The sequence below is a fragment of the Crocodylus siamensis genome, chromosome 4 (genome assembly GCF_052110815.1).
Source record: "Crocodylus siamensis isolate JL-2025a chromosome 4, ASM5211081v1, whole genome shotgun sequence".
Classification (NCBI taxonomy): Eukaryota; Metazoa; Chordata; order Crocodylia; family Crocodylidae; genus Crocodylus; species Crocodylus siamensis.
The window spans coordinates 185045331-185065382 of record NC_143398.1 but is presented as its reverse complement, the minus strand read 5'-3'; the positions used below and the strand labels follow the sequence as shown (position 1 = coordinate 185065382).

The 20052-nt window shown below is 42.1% G+C and overlaps 1 protein-coding gene across 3 annotated transcripts in view; it reads left to right on the top strand.

The window, feature by feature from the left end:
- Positions 1–17533, top strand: part of PLCL1 (phospholipase C like 1 (inactive)) — a 346959-nt gene extending 329426 nt beyond the window's left edge. For 2 of the 3 annotated variants that reach the window (XM_090045169.1, XM_090045171.1), the window contains exon 6: positions 13773–17533. In XM_090045169.1, coding sequence (XP_089901295.1) covers positions 13773–13955 — 183 coding nt within the window. In that variant the 3' untranslated portion in view covers positions 13956–17533. The remainder of the gene's footprint in view (positions 1–13772) is intronic. The other variant, XM_090045170.1, reaches the window with a different exon arrangement.
- The last annotated feature ends 2519 nt before the right edge of the window (positions 17534–20052 follow it).

Genomic DNA, 20052 nt, shown 5'->3' with positions numbered 1-20052 from the left:
CCTTCCTGAAGATCCATCCCTGTGGTGGTACCAACAAGAAATTATCTAATAAATAAGAAATAAAGCAAGGAGATGTAGGGATCACTGATTTGATTTATTTTATAAACTGGAGTGAGAATCTTTTAAACAATTCTGGATCACCAACTTGCATTGATACTGGCTCCTGTAATTGTATTATCTTACAGTTAACTCATCTCTCTCTTTCACTTCTCTTTGTAGTTTGCTTTCACTTATAAACTATTTATGATTTGTAAAAATAAAAGCCCTAACCCACCATTTTCAAACACAAAATATGATATATTAAAACTCTACCCTGCCATATCCATAATAACAGCTTATTTACTACACTATACCATTCATTTAAAAACAAACTATGATTTTCTATTTTGTTAATGTAGGTATTATCTCTAGGGAGGAGATATGAGTTCTACTGTATTGTTGTCATGTTTTTCATTTACCACTTCTTGTTCTTGCACGTTCTCAGGGGAGGGGAGGTAGAAATCACAACAGTGTTCAAAATGCACATGAACAGTGCCCTGCTTGCTTGCTAAATTGGGTTCAACTAAATATCCGTAGAGCTCAATTCAGACCCTTTGTTTGTTGTAATCTTACACTTGTTCTGAGAGCTCGTAAAAACCCCTTTGTGCCGGTGATACTTTTACAGTTTAACCTTACTTCAATCGGAAACTACACATTTAATTAATAGTTTATCTGTCCTGTTCTTGATTTCAGACATGTAGGCTGCTTACAGATGTAAACCTCCTTCCCCAATGGCATTTTACTTTCAACTCCACATACTGCCATGCCAAGACCAGCTCACGCCCTGAAGAGATATCGCATTAGTTGGATATGGCTTTCTTAACGTCTGTATAGATTGGGTGCTTTAGTGGGGCTTTTTTGGGTGCCTTTATCTAATAGCTGATTAGATAAAAGTGCCAAAAAGCCCCACTGAAGCATCTGATCTATACAGAGCATGGGGTGTTTTTTCCCCCATGTCTGTCAGTGCCTGTAATGCATTGTATGTGGTAATTGCTATTCATTGGCTAGATATTCTCTATCATAAACTTTTCAGTTTTAGTCTGTTTCATGATTATACTACACATTATTGTAACTCATGTTTCTTCCTCATCTGGTACCATGCATAGGAAATACCATTAACTCACATGACTGTAAAATATGCAAATAATGAGTTTTCTTTTAATAAATCTGATCAGTCCTATTCCCCTTGCTCTCCTAACTATATTAAAAAACTCTCAAAGGTTAGGAAACAAATAGACAATATGTCTATCAATTACCACTGTCTAGGAAAAAATTGCGAACCTTTAAGCCATCAATATCGCTAAGACTTTAGATATTTGAAAGAGCCTGCTTTTACAAGGCTGAGCTGGAGGTCCTTGACCAACAATACCCAGCTGATCTCTGTGTAATAAGCAGGGATCATAGAAATCTTTTTGCCAGAAAAAAATGTGGAAAAATGTGGAATTTGCATTTTTACAGAAAATCTTTAGAATCTCCAGAAAAAAAAAATTGCTGAAAATAAAATGCTGGCTCCCCAGTGGGAATGGCCACTGTGGCAGCCCACTGGGAAGGAAGAAGCTGGTGGGATAGAGGGAAGCTGCTAATGTGGAGGCTGCCCCTTCACTCTCTGCTACTGATTGGCTAAGAGGGCTGCCTGTCATGTGGCCCTGACTGACTCTCTCTGACAATCTCTGAGCTAATCAGGAGCAAGAGGTGGAGCTGTGTGAATGGCAGCCCCCTTGGCCAGTCAGAGGCAAGGGGCAGGGTTGCTTGAAGAACAGCCTTTTTGGCCAATCAGCAGTGAGGCTGCCACCAGGTCCCCTTGGCCAGTCAGCATGTTGGGGGGCTTGTCATGGAAAAACATGGATTTTTGTTATTTTATTGGATTTTTTGTTTATCACAGAAAACTAGGACCCCAGTAATAAGTTAGGGCTTGTCAGCCCAGTGTACAAGTTTGTAAATAAATCTGAGGCAGCATTAATGACCCAGGTTAACATAGGGCTGTATTCCTGCCCCTTTTTAAGTAAATGGCAAAATTCTCATTGCTTTCTATTGCGTTGGAGTAAGCTGTGAGGGAGGAGTTACGGTTGTGTTCTGATCTTAATGGAGCGTTACAGATTATTCCTTCAACACACCATGCATTAGATAATATGGTGATGAGTGTCATCACAATGCTTTTAAACAACTTTGGTCTCCCTTGTGCTTTTACAAGGACCTGATAACCTGATACTTGGATGCATCAAAATCTAATGTAATTCCACGATGATCCCATATTTGACTTTGAAGAAGCTGTGGAATAATTGTTTTCAGTAGCAATTAAAAAATCAGCCTAATCACTTTACTCTTTAGTAGTACCCGTGGTGTGATACCTGTTACTGTGAACATCTCTAAATCTTCAAACACAATTGAATTCCCACTGTGATACTTTGAAAAGGTACCCCTTGCTGTAAATTTTGTCTCCTAACATATTCTATGAATATCACAAGGCTTCTTTTGCTTTCAGCTGTCACTAGCCATTGATTATTGGTATCATTCTTTTAACTGTATTACCCATTTAAAGTAACTGTCTGGCACTACCAGGTGACACAGTGATTGTTTTCCATCATCCTTGGCTTTGTAAGAGTGAAGCTTTTTCAGCCAATGTTTCTTGGGTTTCATGATGGGGAATATTTCTGCCCAATTAAATAAAACCATGAAAATGATTACTTCTTATTCTGCAAAATTCAAAGATTTAATCAATATGATATAAGATGGAGAGTGAGAGAGAAATTGAAACTCTCTTTTACTTGTTTATTTACTCAGATGCCTCGAACTTGCTCTCACAATACATTGTCAAAGAATGTGTTTGCCAATAGATAAGCAACTGTCTGCTTGAACAATAAGCAGACCACAAAATGGGCCTAGCAGCCAATATTTCAGCTTGCTTGAAAACATTCTCAGTTTTAGAAGGTGTAGAGACCCTAATTCTCAATACGCAGCTGGCCAAGATTTTTATTTTATTTTCATGGTGATAAACAAATGCATCATTAATATTTCTTCACCTTTTAACACCCAGTCACTTTAAAACATATTCTTGGCAGTTGGGGCCATTTTTTGTCTGCTTACTGTTAAATGTAGACAGTTGCTTATACGTTAGCAAACCTTTTCTTTTAAAATACTTTGTGGGAGCTTCATGTAATCAATTAATGAGTTCCTGAGTCAGCAGCCAGAGGCTGCTCATAAGGTACCATTCAATAAATGTCAAAGGCTATTTCCTGAATGGTATCTGAATTAATTATTATTTATCTTAACCTTTTACTTCCCCTGTCATGACCCTCAAATGTTGTGGGGATTGGAAGAAATGAACCCTACATCAGACTGGCACATTATTTAGTTCAGTTTTACAGAAGATTTAGGAATAACCAGAACACAGTTTTGCCCATCTGTAGTGATTATCAATTTCTATCTAGTATTACCAATATACTACTTAAAGCCTTTTGTATACCCACATTGAAATTGAATGGCATTAAAAACTATGGAAAATGATCTCTGCATTTTAAATAGCGTTAGTCCAACAAAGTAGAGGCTCAAACTATAACTTTATACTTCTTATACTGAATTATTAGTGCATTATATTAACTCATATTTGAATTCCATGGCTGGTTGTAGTTAAGTTATGGAAATATCATGTTTCATATGCCTATTTCTACAAGAAAAATCCAAGTCCTTAGCTTTATTTCGTATCCTGCCAAATGTCAAGTGTCCCACTTATATTTATTTTCAGAGGGGCTGATGATATCAATAGCAAAAGGAAGATAGATGGATAGATGTCAACATGGACATAATGTGATTTCTTTTTGGGAGAGAGAATGATTCCTTTGTTTTGAAGAGTAAAAACAATTGTTGTGTACAGTGAGATTATCACAATGACTTTGATTTGTAAAGGTCATTCCAGAGTAATCATATTTTTAAAGTTTACTCCAATCTCTTCCTGCTATTTAGCTTGTTGAGGTGTTGACACAATTTTGGTGACATTTGTCAGAAGTGGATTCGGCTCACAATAAGTTTTTTAAAGCAGACAGATGGCTTCAAAAACAGAGCATGCCCACAGAAAAATTTTATAGTATCTTTAGAATTATGACAGTACTGTCACAAGGGGTAGGTTTGTTATTAATGTTTTGGCGACAGATAATTCAAAATAACTTTTGCTTCTTCAGCTTGCTCAGATGAACTAGCTTCATGAAAAAATATACAAGGAAACAGATCAATTGAGCTGTGCATGAATGCAATATGTACTCAGTTTTGAAAGGTGCATTTTCATTTTTAGAAACAGTATAAAATAAAGTGGTGCAGGCTCCTACCCTGGGGTTTTTTAAGAGGAGGCTAGATGAACACCTTGCTGGGGTCGTTTGACCCCAGTACTCTTTCCTGCCATGGCAAGGGGTCAGACTAAATGATCTACTCAGGTCCTTTCTGACCCTAGAAACTATGAAACATTTTTGAATCTCAAAAGCATTTTAAGGAAGTGCATTTTATTTCTTAGAATCAAAAGAAATGCAATGGATAAAATTAGAATAAGCTTGCAAAACTTGCATGTTAATGACCCAATTTTTTAATTGCAAAACTAAAGTACTTTTACAATGATACTAATGGACTATCACCTCCATTATGAAGATATCAGGTATGCAGTACCTCAGGGGTGGGCAAAATACAGCCTGAGGGCTGAATCCAGCCTGCCAGGCCATTCTATCTGGCCTGTGGGGCCCCTAAAGTGTTTAGAAAATGTATATTTATCTGTTCCTGGCTGCCTGTCAAAGATGACAGGAACCAGGGGCAGTAGGACCCAGGGGGAGCCAGCAGGTGCCAGCAACAAGGCCAGCCTAGCCCTGCCTCACCTCTAACCCCCCCCGCCCCTCCCAACCGGAAGACACTGCCTGCTACCGCTTTCGGGCTGTTCCAGCACCATGTGGCTGCATCTCCAGACTGTGGGAGCATGGGGCCCACGCTGGTACCCCAGGGCTAGAAGCAAGAGGGGGTTGTGTGTGTCTGTCCATGCAATGAGGGAGAGAAAGAGACAGAAATCAATGGGGGGGGGAGAGAGAGAGTGTATGCGTGTGTGTGTATGTGAGAGAGAGAGAGACTCTGTGTGTGTGTGTGTGTGTGTGTGTGTGTGTGTGTGTGTGTGTGTGTGTGTGTGTGTGTGTGTGTGCGCACGCACATGCGCAGTGGGGGAGAGAGAGTGTGAGTGTATTCATAGGGCGAGCCTCACACACCCCACCATACACATGCACCCATACCCCCTCTTGCACTGCCATACACACAGACCCCCAAACCCCTCACACACCCCAGCCACCCTCCCCCCACACCCCATATATCCACACACACACCCACATGCTCCTTCACCCCACACCCAACATACCCACACCTAACAGCACCCTACAAACATATCCCCATGCTCCCCCCTCACAATATATAAGAGTAAGACTTCATTTTAAGCTATTGTGCAATCACCTCTATGTACCCTACACAAATGCATGTAAATCAGGACAAAAATATTTTTTGAAATCAAATTAATGAATGTTGTAGGTGTTCAATTTTTAGACTATAATTTGGTATTTTTCTGGTTCTGAGATGGCAAAACCCCTTGCTGAAAGGAATATTTCCAGGGGTAAGGGAGAGGGACTTCTGGTGGCAAAGGTCAGGGATTAGGGGGTGGGACTTCCAGTCACGAGGGGGTGGGGCACCTGTCAAGGGGTGGGGCTACCAATGCAGCCCTCGATAGCCTGCCAAAATTCAGTAAGTGGCCCTCTGCTTGAAATAATTGCCCACCCCTGCAATAGCATAACACTTTTTTTGAGGCCTTAGAGGCAGATCTTGGCGGAATGAACTCAGCCTTTCCTCTTCCCAGCAAAGACAAATTGAATACCAGGTAGCTCCTTTAAGTGACTTTTTTAGATGAGACCTTAACCAAAGTTTTAGCTTTATAAGGCGTGACCAGGTTTTCTGTGCTGTCTTTTCACCATCAAAATGGAAAAAAGCCCCCAAACCTATGAAAGCATAGACTTTTTGTTGATGATTTCCTTTTTAAATAGAGACTTTCATCTGTCTTGTGCTGCTTGTGCATAATGGGAAACTGTTATAACTACCCACATAACAATGCATGCAATCAGGATTTCATAAGGATAAATTGCTAAATTTGTCCTCACAAACCAGGGGATTCCAGGGGCTTTCTGGGCATGTTACTGTTGTTATTTCCCATTCATATTCTCATGGCAACCACAGGTGAATTGGGATTGGAATACCATCGTGTTAGGTAATGTACAAACACAGATTTTGGGGATAGCTGTTTGCTTGAGGGGACATTTACATTCTTGTATGTGTTTACTTAATGCCAATTTTAAACTTGCCAAAGTTAAAGTGAGACAGGATTGTTATGATGATCTGATTTGAGTGCTTGTTTAAAACAGTCCATTGAATTTCAAAGCTTTTAGTCTTTTGAAACCATAAAAAATGTCATGAATTCCTGGGATGCAGTTTGCATCACTGCTGATTTGATTGCCATGGCAGTCAGACTCATGGGAATGATGCCATCTGAGTGCTTCCATGTTAGGATCATAACACAGAAATTGGGTAGTAGACTAATGCAGTCAGAGGTATTTTTAAAGGGAAGATGGACTTTATGTCAAAGGCATCTCTCTGAGCTGATAACTCCAAGGACCCCTTTTGCTTTGAACAGATAAAGGAGCTCCACACAATAGCAGGAAAGGGAGGGGTGGTATTCTCCATTTCTGAGCAAGTATTTCCTCACTATCTTGCTGCATGTACATGTTTGATCCCACAACTAAAGGTATTTTTAATTTAAATCTTAAACAAGATTTTAAAAATTCGATATTAATATTGGGATTTAATTTTGAATTTAACACGTCATTTAGACTACACTGTAGAACTGCTTAATTTCATGTCAGCTACATATATGTTTGCATGGACTGAGGATCCTGTTGACCAACCTGATCTGCTATGACAAGATGACTTTGTGGATGGGGAGAGAGCAGTGGATGTGATATGCCTTGACTCTGACATAGTTTTGACCTTATCTTTTATTATATTTTCATTGGTAAGCTAAGGAAATACAGTATTGTTGGATACATAACAGGTTGGATTAAACTGCCCAAAGAATAGTCATCAAGCGTGATGTCTAGGGAGTACAAGCTATCAAGCAGGGTTCCCCAAGGGTCTGTCTGGCATTGTTTAGTACCTTCATTGATAATTTGGAGGATGAGATGAATACACATTTAGCAAATGTACACATCCACCAAACTGGCTGGAGTTGCTGACACTTGGGAGAGTAGGATTCAGAATGACCTTGAGAAACTGGAGAATTAGTAGTAAATTCTAATATTATTGTAACCTGGGTACACCCAAGAGAGTGCCCTATTCTCAATTGAAAAGGATGCGTAGGCAGGAGGGGGTTCTATGAGAGGGATGCCAGAATTTCAAGCAGATCCCTCTTTCCTCTGTAGAGTTATCCCAAGCCCAAAGTTCTTAACTATATAGAATTTATTAAGTTATAATATACATAAACATAAAACTAAGTATCATATACATATATTTACACAGAGAACACTAACCAATAACCAAGGTCAAACCCTAAATAATACTATTTACAACATCACAATACAACATTTCAATTACAAAATATAAGGTGCAAACATGAACAAACTTAATAACATCTATTCCTTAATATAGTCCCATGGCAAGATATAGGGGTGGGTGTCCAGGAAGCACCAGGGTCCCCTCCCTGTAGGGCCTTGACTAGGCAGGGAGGCTGCTCACCCAGCCCCTTCTCTGGGTTTGCCCACCCCAAACGTCTTTCCCCTGTGGGACCCAAGAGCCCAATGACTCATGCTTCCTCCGGTGGCAGTGGTCAGGGCACAGCTCGATGGAGTCTCCTCTGCTGGAGCAGCTCTCTAGGCCTCTCCTGCACTGCTGGGCTCTTCTCCACCCTGTGCCCCACTCTGGGCACCGTGGGCTCAGCTCCTCTCAGCTGCTGCACCACTGCTGCTGGCTCCTGGGTGCTGGGCCTCATGCTGCAGCACTACCATTTCCCTGTGCCCTGGCTTGGCACTGAGGGTTCTCTTAGCATAGGCTGGGCCCTTCAGGCTCTGGCCAGATGTCCTCACAGTGGGGGGCTAATCTGAGCAGCCTCCGCTGCTCCCTAGCTCCCAAAGCTTGGGCTTCGCGCACCACCCTGCGCACTGTGGGACCTGGCCGCTTGCCGGGACATGGGGCTTGAACTGCCTCACTGCAGCCCCAAGGCCTTTACCCTGTGCGCTGCCCTGTGTGCTGTGTTGCCTGCTGGCCCTGCCGGGGTTGCAGGCTCGAGCCGCTGCTTGCGGCTTCCAAAGCCTGGGCTCCATGCACCCAACTGCTCACCATGATGGGCCCAAGCAGTCTCACACCGCTCCCAGGGCCAGGTCTCCACGTGCTGACCCTGTGTGCCATCAACAGCCTACGTGGTCTTACACCGCTCCCAAGGCTGCTCCTCCAGTGCCAGCTTCTGGAACCTTGGACATATTGCCCGCTGGGGGAGAGCTCCCCAGCTTTTTTTGAGTCCCTTGCTGCATCTCCCCTCATGCTGGGCATGCAGCTCCTTTTATATGCTCCAGGGCTCTGCCCCTGAAGTCTTCTGGACCTGACAGTTTACAGTCTTCAGTCAGGTCCAGGGGAGCTCTTCTCCTCCTCCCCTCAGGAAAGGGGCGTGACTTTATTTCTTCTGCTGCCTCCTGATTGGTGGGTGGGTTCCATCAATCAAAACAGCAGGATCTCAAGCCTGGGACTCAACCCAAGCTCTGAAAGGTGAGCCTGCTACATTATAAAAGCCTATGTCTGTCTGTCTGTCGTGCTTTATTTATGCTCTGATTTGCTGACGGCAACAGCCAGAGTGCTCCAAGCATGGAGGAGCACCGCCATGATTCTGAAGCCATGCTGAGGAATGGACAGGGGGTGGGGGAGCTGGGGCTAGCCAGCCTCTCCCTGGTGCACAGGGGAACAGTGTGCCCTGAGACAGGGGAGCTGGCAGCCTTGGGTTGGGTGCTCTTCTGTCTCTGTGTGCTTCAGGGTGGGGGCTGTGCTGTGGAGCCCCCACACCTAGGCACATGGAGGCCCCATCTTGAGGCACACTGCCCCAGCCAGCTGCTCCCCAGCTGGATGGGGCCCGGTGTGTCTTGAGGCAGGGGAGCAGGCAGCCCTGGGCTAGCTGCTTCTCTGTCTGCATGTCTCAGTGTAGGGGCTCTGCTATGGAACCCCTGCACTGAGGCACCCTGCACCCCAGCCAGGTGGCTGGGTTTGAACACATCCAGCTCCTCCAACTGCCTCTTCACTAAGTCTGCACTAACAGTTGGTGGGCTGGTATCCCTCCTGATCCATTGGGAGATTTGTCTTCATCTGTGTGTAGGAATACAGACGCAAAGAACATACTGAAGAGCTCAGCTTTGTCCCCTCTCTCTATCACCAATTGCCCTAGTTTGTCCTGTAGGGGTCCTATGCTACCCTGCACCTTCCTTTTGCTCCCTATATACCTGAAGAAGGACTTTTTGTTCTCCTTAATTTTTGTCACCAGCCTAAATTCTAATCCTGCTTTGACCTTTCTAGCAGATTCCCTACAAGTACGAGCCAGGGAGATATACTTCTGCTTGGTAGCTATCCCTGGTTTCCACAGTCTGTATACCTCTTTCTTTGCCCTTTGGTTTTTCTGGGCTTACCTGTTCAGCCAAGAGGGCTTCTTGACCCCATTGTCCCCTGTTATGTGGAATGGGATTGTCTCCTTTTGCGCCCATAGGTTTGTTCCCTTGAGGAACGACCATTCTTTCTGGACCCCCATTTCACCAATGCTCTTGACCTTTAATGCCTCACTAATTAATCTCCTGAGCACACTGAAGTTAGCCTTTCTGAAGTCTAGCACTTCAGCCCTGCTGGTTAGTTTACCCACCCTTTGCCGGATAGTGAATTCAATCAATCGATGGTTACTGTCCCTTAGATTACTTTGTACCTGCAGATTCCCACCAGATCATCCCCTGTAGTTAACATGAAGTCCAGCAAGGCATTTCCCCTAGTGGGATCATATACCTCCTGCATTAGGTAGAGGTCCTGTGTGCAGGTTAAGATCCTACATGAGTGGTTAGATTTGGCTGACTGCCCCTCCCAGCAGATGTCAGGGTAGTTTAGGTCACCCATGACAACCATAGCTGTTGACTGTACAGCATCTGAGAGCTGTCTGGAGAATTCCAGGTCTAGCTCATCCTACTGGTGTGGCGGTTTATAGTAGACCCCCACTACCAAGTCCCTTTCCCCCTGGCCCCCTTGTATCCTAACCCACAGTACCTTGGTTTGGCCCTCCTCTGATCCCATCTTGATTATAGAGGATATATACTGTTCTTTAACTTAGCGAGCGACACCCCCACCTTTTTTCTCCACTCTATCCTGTCTGTACAACCTGTAACCCTCAATGCCTACTGCCCAATTGTGAGTTGGTTATACAAGTTCTAAACTTAATGCACAATAACTACCACACATTAATGAATGTGTAGATACACCCCTTGATTCTCAAAGCAATGTTTCCCAGGAGCTGCAAAATCTGCAAGTCCAAGCTTCCCAAAAGCCTGTCAATTTAGTTGATAGGGAAGCAGGTAGGATTCCAGTGGACCCTGCCTGTGGTTCATAGGATGTTGGTCAAAACTAGAACATTTTGGTTTTGACAAGCAAGCATTTTCCAGCAGAAATTCTGGTTTGTCACAGAATCCACAGCCAACTCTACCAATAATTCCAGATCTTGGAATTATATAGGGTTGCATTTTAGGTGCAGAATAAATTGTAGAATTTAGATATTTCATAGTAAAATTAACCTATTTGAAGTGACACGTTACTGAATGCTAACATCAGTGTGGTGTAACTATTCATTATATCATAAATGTTACTACTTTGTCATCCATTTGGCTACTTATGAAAAAATTGCATCTATATGGGCTGCATACATTTTCTTTCTTATTTTTCAAACCTTGACTGTTAACCATCTTCTAATCTTTCAAAATATTTGTATATTTTTTCTATAGCTGCCATGTTGCTGAAATACAAGACTTTGTAAAGAATATCACATCTGGTCCCTGCTTTTTTCATTTTTGTCATATTAGGTTGGATTTTTAACATCTGTTTGGTTTACATTGTTCACTAGGGACAGGCTCATGTCATCAGGAGATGATGTAACTGTGTTCTCAGGCACAAGATAACATCTTCAATTGCCATTGTTTTCCAGTACTGAAGAGCTTGCAAGCCGCCATTGTTTCTTCGTTTTGTTTACCAGCACTGAAGCAATATAGTATGCAAAGATGTGTCACACTCTTTTGGAGAGGAAGATCCTTCTGGTCACTAGGATGAATGAAATATTACATCTTTGCAATAGGATGATATCAGGGGCTGGGAAGATCAGAGTAATGTCAGCTGTGCCCATTATTTTTATGTATCACTCTCATATTTCTCAAGCGCAATGATTTAGTGTGTTTGGGATACCTGGTCTCTACCCTTTGGGCAAATGCAGGGCTCTGTCCCATGATTTTTGCTATATAATTTGCCTGTAAGAATGTACAAATACATACAATATATAGGATGTACAGCTAGCTTATAACACTATGGATGTGTTATTTATTCACCAAAATTATCAATTATTATTAACACCAATATTCAAAATGAAAAGCTATTGTAAAAAAACTGCTATAATGATTGACACGCTTAAATCTGCACGTGGTATGATATGATGTTAAGAAAAACCATTCTGCCTCTTGACAGCACTGCAGAATCTCCTGTTTGTCTTAATTTTATAGCACTAATCCATGAATCTCGCATTCTTGTCACTCTACAGAATTTAAAATGGTAGTATTTGACCAATACATATTTCAATATTTCTAAGTACTCCCTTATGAATAGAACATCCCTATACATCCAGCTCAAAGCATTCCCGCTCCCTTTGGGATAAAACTCTATGAAAGAATTGCTTATTAACTTTCAGAGGTGATTTTTTTTGAGTATTTACCGGTATCAACAGCATGAATTCAGAGCATATGTGATTGTTAAAAATATATATATACAAAATCATAAACATTATAGCTGGTAGATGACTTATCTTTTTTATAGGTGGGCGAATTTAAATTTCACTAAGCAACTGAAAGGCATCATTCTGGTTGCAAGATTGTTTTCTAGGTATTTTAATAATACTTCACATTTTTATCACAATTATACTTTATAAAATCAGATGATCCTTTATAGACCAAAAAGGAAAGTTACTTTATAAATTAGTAATTTCTAATTTTAATTTCGCAGGCCCTTCTCTCTCTCCTACCTCCTTTTATAGTGTAAATCTTAGTAACATAAGTGCTTTTATTTTTATTTGATGTTTCAAAAATGCTAACTGTTAATGATTGTATTTTTGTGACAAAGAATGTCATAGAAAATTTTGTATTTGTATATCAGCATGTTCTCTATTAACTGAAAGGTAGAATGGCATAATATAATGGGCATTTTGTCTTTACAATGTTTTGATGTGTTATGAAAGAATCCTATTACCATATTTACCTGAGTATAAGATGACTGTGAAATTAAGATGACCACTGAATAATTAGATTCTACACATGGAAAATTTATAAATTTATTATTATTTTTCAGGTATGGAATCTAATTATTGGAGGATCATCTTAAATTCATTTACCCTCCCCCCCACTGCAAGTGGTGGGGGAAGAGGTGATGTGGGGGGCAGTAATGGGGCAGGCGGTGGGGGACAAGCAGTGGGGGAGGCAGTAGGAGGGAAATGTGATAGGGCAGGTGGGGGGCATAATGGGACAGGCATTGGGGGCAGGTGGTAGAGAGCAGCCAGTGTGGAGGCAGTGAGGCAGGCAGTGAGGGGGGCAGGAAGCTTGCCTTTTGCTATCTGTACGTTCTCCCCACCACTTACCTCCCATTGTGCCTGTCCCTCCCTCCACAGCCTCAGGCTGCCCCAGTTTCCCTCTTCCCCTCTTTCCTCCTCCTCTCCACTCCTCACTGCTTCTGCAACTCACAGCCTCAGGTCCCCACCCCTCTGGTGAAATTGACATTTATCAACATTTACCAATAAAAAGCAAATCCTACCAAGCATATCTATAACTTATTGACTTGTCTTCTATTTCAGAGGATGCCTAGATCCTTTTTTTATTAAAGTGACTTGATTATTTACTTTGATGAGAAAAAGGTCTTTCCTCTGATGATGACAGTGTTGGCTTGGGATTAGCTTAATAAACTGCTATTGTGTTTTAATTGGTCCCTGGGGTTCTGCACCCAAAGACTTCACTTTAACACAGCATCAGCAGCCAGATGGAGGCATAATCTATAGAACAATGAACTATTTAGAAAAGGCATAAATGTATTGACCAATTATTATATAAGGCACGGAAATCCAAATCTGAAAGCCCAATCCACTGTACCCCATCTGTTATGACTATTTGGGCTGCCTTTTATGTTAGCAAAGGGTGTAGTGCTTTTTAAAACCTGTCAGATTATTTTACTCTTTTCTGTCTGTGCTGAAATTAATAGGAAGACCCTGAGGGGATTTGAAACAGGGCTGACTGAATGAGGAACTTGTTTCATCATAAAAGATAATTTTAACAAAACTGTGAGAATGTCAGGCTCACTTTTAAATTCTTAATGATCTATATTATTCATGACTTTCTTTTTCATGTATTTATATATGCTCTTAGGGACAAGGAGATCTGCTGAAAAATGCCAAGAATGAAGCCATAGAGAACATGAAACAAATCCAGCTGGCATGCTTGTCATGTGGACTGAGCAAAACTGGAAGTGGGAACATGGATCCAAAATCAAAACGATCCCTTGAGGCAATACAGGAGAAGGATACTGGAGATGGGAATGGGAGGCTGTGAGAGAAAGCAGCATTGTCATATTTGTCATATATTTCAATAACTCTAAACTATTTTTTTAAAGTATTTAAAAATTCACACAGTAATGCCCTCTTGCAGGGTGTTAGAAGTATTAAAATCCTCACAATGTCAGTATTTTAATGCAGTTAATTTATCTAAGTTAACTCTTTTAGTAGTTGAATTTCTAATAAATTTGAGCTGCCTGTGTGTGTGCGTGCTTGTCAGCACGTGTGGAATCTTAGAAAACATCCTTCATGAGTGACATTATCTCTTTACTAATTTATTCTTGTGTCATCTTTGAACAGATGTTAATTCTGAAAATCAAAACAAATAGGGAGAATGTGTACCAGTTTTATGCTTCATTTTCCTGTCCTGTTTTTGTCTTTTAATTTACAACTTTTAATATGTTGTGCTGTTTAAACTAAAAAAAACAGAATTCACCAACAACCATTTTTGTGAGGGTAGAAATAGTGGGTTGCTATAAACTCGCAGCATAGTTTTAATGAACAATTAAAATAAGTAAATGAAATATTAAACAATTTCTGGATAGATCATAATTAGATTTCAGATGGACAGTTCACTGAATTTTAGTTAGTCGCTCTTTGGCATACATTCAGCAAATATAAGAAATAGCTAAGTCCTTTCATTCAAGAAGGTCGCTGCTGCATTTTAGTTCTGCAGAAAAGCTACAACCTTAGCTGAAGTGCATTTATCTTACATGGTAATAAACACAGCTATTCAAGCCTCTTATATGAAGTGATGGTTGTGATTATGATAATACAATATGAAGGTGATCTTCAGTAATTTTGAAGTGCTCATCAGTGGCAGTATTTGAAGGAAAGTAATATAGACTTCATAAACTGTGAGCTTCACATGAAGTTTGGAAAATGGGTCAATTTTTGCTTGTCTTAGTAATCCCATTTAAGTCAGGTGAGCAAATCAAGCAGGCTTTGACCTTTTTTCCCCATTTTTAAGAAACATGCTGTCCTGGAAATTCAGAGTAAAACTGCAGAATTGCTAAAGATATAGCTAGAGAAATAGCATGGGGAAAAAAAAGAATACCAGTATTCTTGTGCAGCAGTTTTAAATGTTCACAACATGCATCAAATCCTTATAATAATTTTGGAAATTAGATGATGCCATTATGCTATTGTGCACAGGCAATGCAGGACAACAAGGCAATGAATCCTCACTCCATCATCCTTATCAGGTCCAGCTCTTTTATTTTCATGATGCTCATTTCAATCTTTTAAGTGCTGTGCTTGAGTGTAGTAGTTGTGTTACTTCTTACAGAACCAAGTGTTCTACAGTTATGAAAGACTCTATTTATTTAAGCATTGCTTTTATTTTGAAAAGCTACTTTTTAAATTGATTTGATTAACAAATATGCTAATTTTCTGAACTTAACAAAAGGTAATTGTTGAAAGTTTGACCATCTGAAATCTTATGTAGCTACTGTTATAAGTTGTTTTTGACTTCTTAATAACACTATTATGTTCATGTTGCACATTACTGAGAGTAAAGCTATGAAACAACTTTGATCCATGTTTTTAAAATGCTTGTACAGGAAAGGCAGACACTGACAACTTTGGGTATAGGAAAAAGGTTCTCTTCTGTCACACAGTTCCATATTCAAAAGGATATAACTCAGTTGCCTTAAAAGTCATTACTTTTACACTTGCTATCCATGCTAGGGGAGCAGGTAACTGTTCTTTCCTAGACCTCTGGTGTTCTGTGTTAAGCAGTGATATAGGTCACTGATTTTTTTTTGTTTAAACGTGAACATGATCCAAATTTTTTCCCTTGAGAAGAACATTCCTTTATCCGGAAAGTAACTAGTATGAAGAACATCTTTCAGTTTTTCCTCCCTCTCTGATTCTATAAATTGAATGGGGAGATAACAGTGGTATATAGATAAGGGCTTATATGTTACAGCTGCAAAAAAACCAACAGTATAAAACTCTACATACACATTATGTGGGAACAGAAAATTGCCTGGCAAGAGATTTCAAAGTACAGATATACTGATTTCTCAGAGTTGTTTCAGTACACACAAACTGTATTGCAAATCAGAGTGACAATCCTAATTCAGCTGAAGTTGTCTTTTCTGTTCCCTCAGGATACATCAACTAGGGATTTTCTTAGCTGAAGCTACTGCAGGTTAGTAGTTGTGGGGAGCCTTTGTGCTCCCTTCCTTATGGGGGAAGGACTTTCATAGCAAACAGTTATCCCCAGGCCTACTCATACTCTTCTCCCATCTGCTTCATGTGGCTGAACATGAGTAGAAGGATCACATTCAACCTTATAAACAACGATACATGGGAGACAGCATGGCCTTAGGGCAGGGGCTTTATGCGGTAGACAGCATTTTAACAGAAAGATGAATTGCAGTTGCACACACTGATGTGGACTGGCTAGTCTCCAATTTATATTTCCAGGTGGCATCTACAGTAATTGCTTCTGTGGAAAGGTAGGAGAGGATTACTTCTATTTTCAGCTGCCTTTTAATGTGCACTGGCAGCTGGAAATAAGAAGGGGAGATAGTACCACTGTCCTGGCCAGTGATCAGTGGATCAGAGTTTGGGAAATAGTACTGTACTGGATTAGGCATGTGACTAGGAATTGGTGTATGAAGATTCTTGTTCCAGCTTCACTGTTAACTCATGTGCTTCAGGTTACTTAACATTTTTTTGGTGTTAGCTTTCCTACTTGCTATATAAAGACAATTTGTCTTTTCTTTTCCTCACAGGGATGCTGAAAAGATTAGGAAACAACTGTGGGATACTTTGGATATTTAATGTTCTCTGTTATTCTAACTTATTAATAAGTACAGTTGGTTCTGGTTACTGTATTAAGTCCAGAATGTGTGGAGCCTGTGCATATTCTGGCACCTCAACTAGTGCATTTTGGTGCCCAAGCTGCAGCTGTTGTCTTTTCTAAATCATAATAATTTTTACCTAGCTTCATGCACTACTATGCACTACTTGTTTAGGCAATGCAAGTTGACATTTACCCACATTGCAGGGTTAGCATAACATTGATTAAACCCTTACACTGTCTTGCTACCTTTTTCTATATTATTTTCCACAGATGATATGCATTTTTTATATATCTTACAGCTTCCAAATATGAATGCCTGTCAGTTCAATCTCAGATCCTTACATGTCTCTCCTGTTTAGTCCCATTTCCCAAAATAGATAGCTATCAGATAATTGCATGCACAGAAAGAGCTTTCCTGTATAATAACCAGTCTCTTCCTTCTGTCTCTTCAGACTAAAATGTTAGGTCACAGCCTTTTTGGAATCATTCCCATTCCCATAGCAATAAAAAACAGCATCACCCAAGTGACTGATAAAAAAAGGTTTCATGAAACAAAGGAAGACAAGGTTATGGATGAGATCTCTCCCATCCCTACTACTTGTTTTAGGATCGATTGATTGTATTGTGGTGTCAGCTATAACTGCTACAGAAATGTGCAACGTATGCATTGCAAGATCCTACAGTAGGAATTAACTTGCCTTACTATATCTCACATTTATTTCTTGTATAATTAGGTGCCTAGGAGGAAAAGAGCAATAGCAGAGAATAAAAACTCATCTAAACACAATGAATATGTACTTGGGAGCTAAAGGTGACATCATAGTTTCACGCAACAGTCTTAGAGTTTTTGCTTTTAGTATCCTGGGATACATCCAAAATAAGGATGATGGGGAGGACCACCTCTAAGGGAATGAATATGTGTATATCCTCCAACCTAGTCTACAATTGGTTATATCTCTTTTCTCATGAGATCCCTGGTCCTGGGAAAACAGGTGAGGGTGAGTATGTTGGAACAGAGATCAAATGATAGGGCTGTGGGCAGGGAGGTGAGCTGGAGGAATTGTTCAATTTGCTATTCAGATTTATGACAGTTGTTGCCAGCAGATGAATGCCCCCAGAAAGTTTAGGACTTGGGAGGGCATGGCCAGCTATCCTGAAAAATTTGGAGCTCTGAGGTGTGTGGCCAGCTGAGCTGGTGCTGGCAGGTGGATGCCCATGGAAAAATCAGGGTTAAGGGTGATATGGCCAGCTGACCTGGGCTCACTTCAGAGTGGAGGACACACCTGACCAAACTCAAACCCAGTCTGAATGAGAATGAGCTGTGCTACACGATCCACAGCCAGGTGTACCCCCATCTCCACTCTCATGGGCAGATCCTTACCCACCTGCTGACATTGAAAGCTACCTGAAGACACTCAGCTCCAGGGGTGTCCCTGACCACCAGGGCTAAGCCCAGCCCTTCTTTTTCCACTACCTGCAGCTGGGGACAGAACTGGGGTCTTGAGGAGATGAAGTATCTCATTGCCTTCTGGGGTGAGGAGGAGACTGAGGAGCAGTTCCACAGTGTGTACTGCAACAAAGAGATGTTCTTTAGGTTGCTGAAGATGTAAGAGGAGGGCCGCAGCTGGGACTGGAGGCAGTGCGGGGGCAAAATCAAATTGATGAAGACCCAGTTCAAACAGCCTTGTGATTCCAAACAGACCTCCAGAGGCACACGGTACACTACACTCTTCTGAGGAGCTGCCCCACTTTCTCTCAAGCAGTAAGGCGGCCCCAGCAGCAGGTGGAGCAGGAGGGCCCTGGGGAGATTGGGGGACTGGGTGTGCAGAAGCAGCTCCTTGGGGACACAGGAGAAGCAGGGGTGTGGGTGCTGGTGCTGGTCTCTAAGGACAAAGGGGAAGCAGGAGCACAGGTGCAGCTAGAGCTGGAATACTGCTCCCTTAACTTCTTCCCAGGTAGTGGGGCTCTAGGTACAGAGGGGCAGGACCTGTGGGACACCTCTGGCAGAACAATGATTGAAGTGCAGGATGTGGGCATGCCATCTACCTTGCAAGCAGCCCTGGAATGGGCACCTGCTCCCTGATGGACCTTGACCCCTCTGAATGTGCGGGGAAGCCATATGCCTTATGCCTGGAGATGCCATTTCCCATGTTGGGGCCAAGGGTGTTCCTCCCACAGCTCTTCAGAGGCCCTGCCACTGATACAGAGATCACCTGCCAGTCCTCTTGGTCCCAGCACAAGGAATTGAAGAGCACCCAGTCCCCTCCCATCCCCAGCCTGGAGGGCCAAAGAGCACCCACGGGGATCCTAATAGTGCCCACCCTTCATTCTGATCCTGGTACTGATCCTGATAATCCCAAGGCAGAGCCTACTGCACAGTCAGCACTGCACCACCTGGGCAGGATGGGGACCCAGGTGCAGAGGGAATCCCATTCCTCTCCCCCTCACTCCCCTCCCCAAGGCAGTGACCAAGTATGGTGTACATGCATGGATAGGAGTGTGGGGTGGTAGCACGACATTGGGGTCCTACAACTGTCCAAGACTATCATCTGAAGGCACTTCTGGTGCCCCTCCACACCCTCCACACCTCATGGTAGCAAGTGGTTCCTAATGTGTATTGCTTTGACTTTCAAAGGGAATGTCTTCTACATGGAGAGAGTGGGGTGGGGGTTGGTATGATGCTTCCAGCCTGGTTGGATAAGGCTCATGGCCAAGGAAGCTAATTGCTCTTTTATTCACTCAACACCGACCAGACTTCCTGACACCCCCAACCCATTTCTGACATGAGCCAGAGGTGCAGCCCATGACCTTGGGTTTTTCACACTTCATCAGTTAATAAGTATTAATATAGGTCTGGCTTAGTCACGCCCCCTGCCTATCCCTGCAGGCCATCCTCTGTTGCTGAAAAGTGCTGACCCCTCCCCAAATGATGGAACAACACCTGCCTTACCCTGCTTCCTCATCTATCACAGCAGGAACCATGGCCTTCCCCCCTCAAACTACAACAAGGGTCTTAACCCTTCCTCCCCACAACTTCCTGTGCAACCTGCCCATTGGTCCTTAATTACAGAGCTGGTCCAAGCACCCACCAAACCTAGCATCCCCTACTGCAGCCTGTGAAATATCATCCAAAGGAGTTATTTAATCAGCAGGAAAAGACTAAGAAGTAGTGACAGGTGCTGTGATTTTGTGAGCTGTACTGTGCCTCACCATACGGATGGGTGGCAAATAGGAAGTTCAAGTCAGGGATCTGTGAAAATGCAGAACGATAGGAACTGGT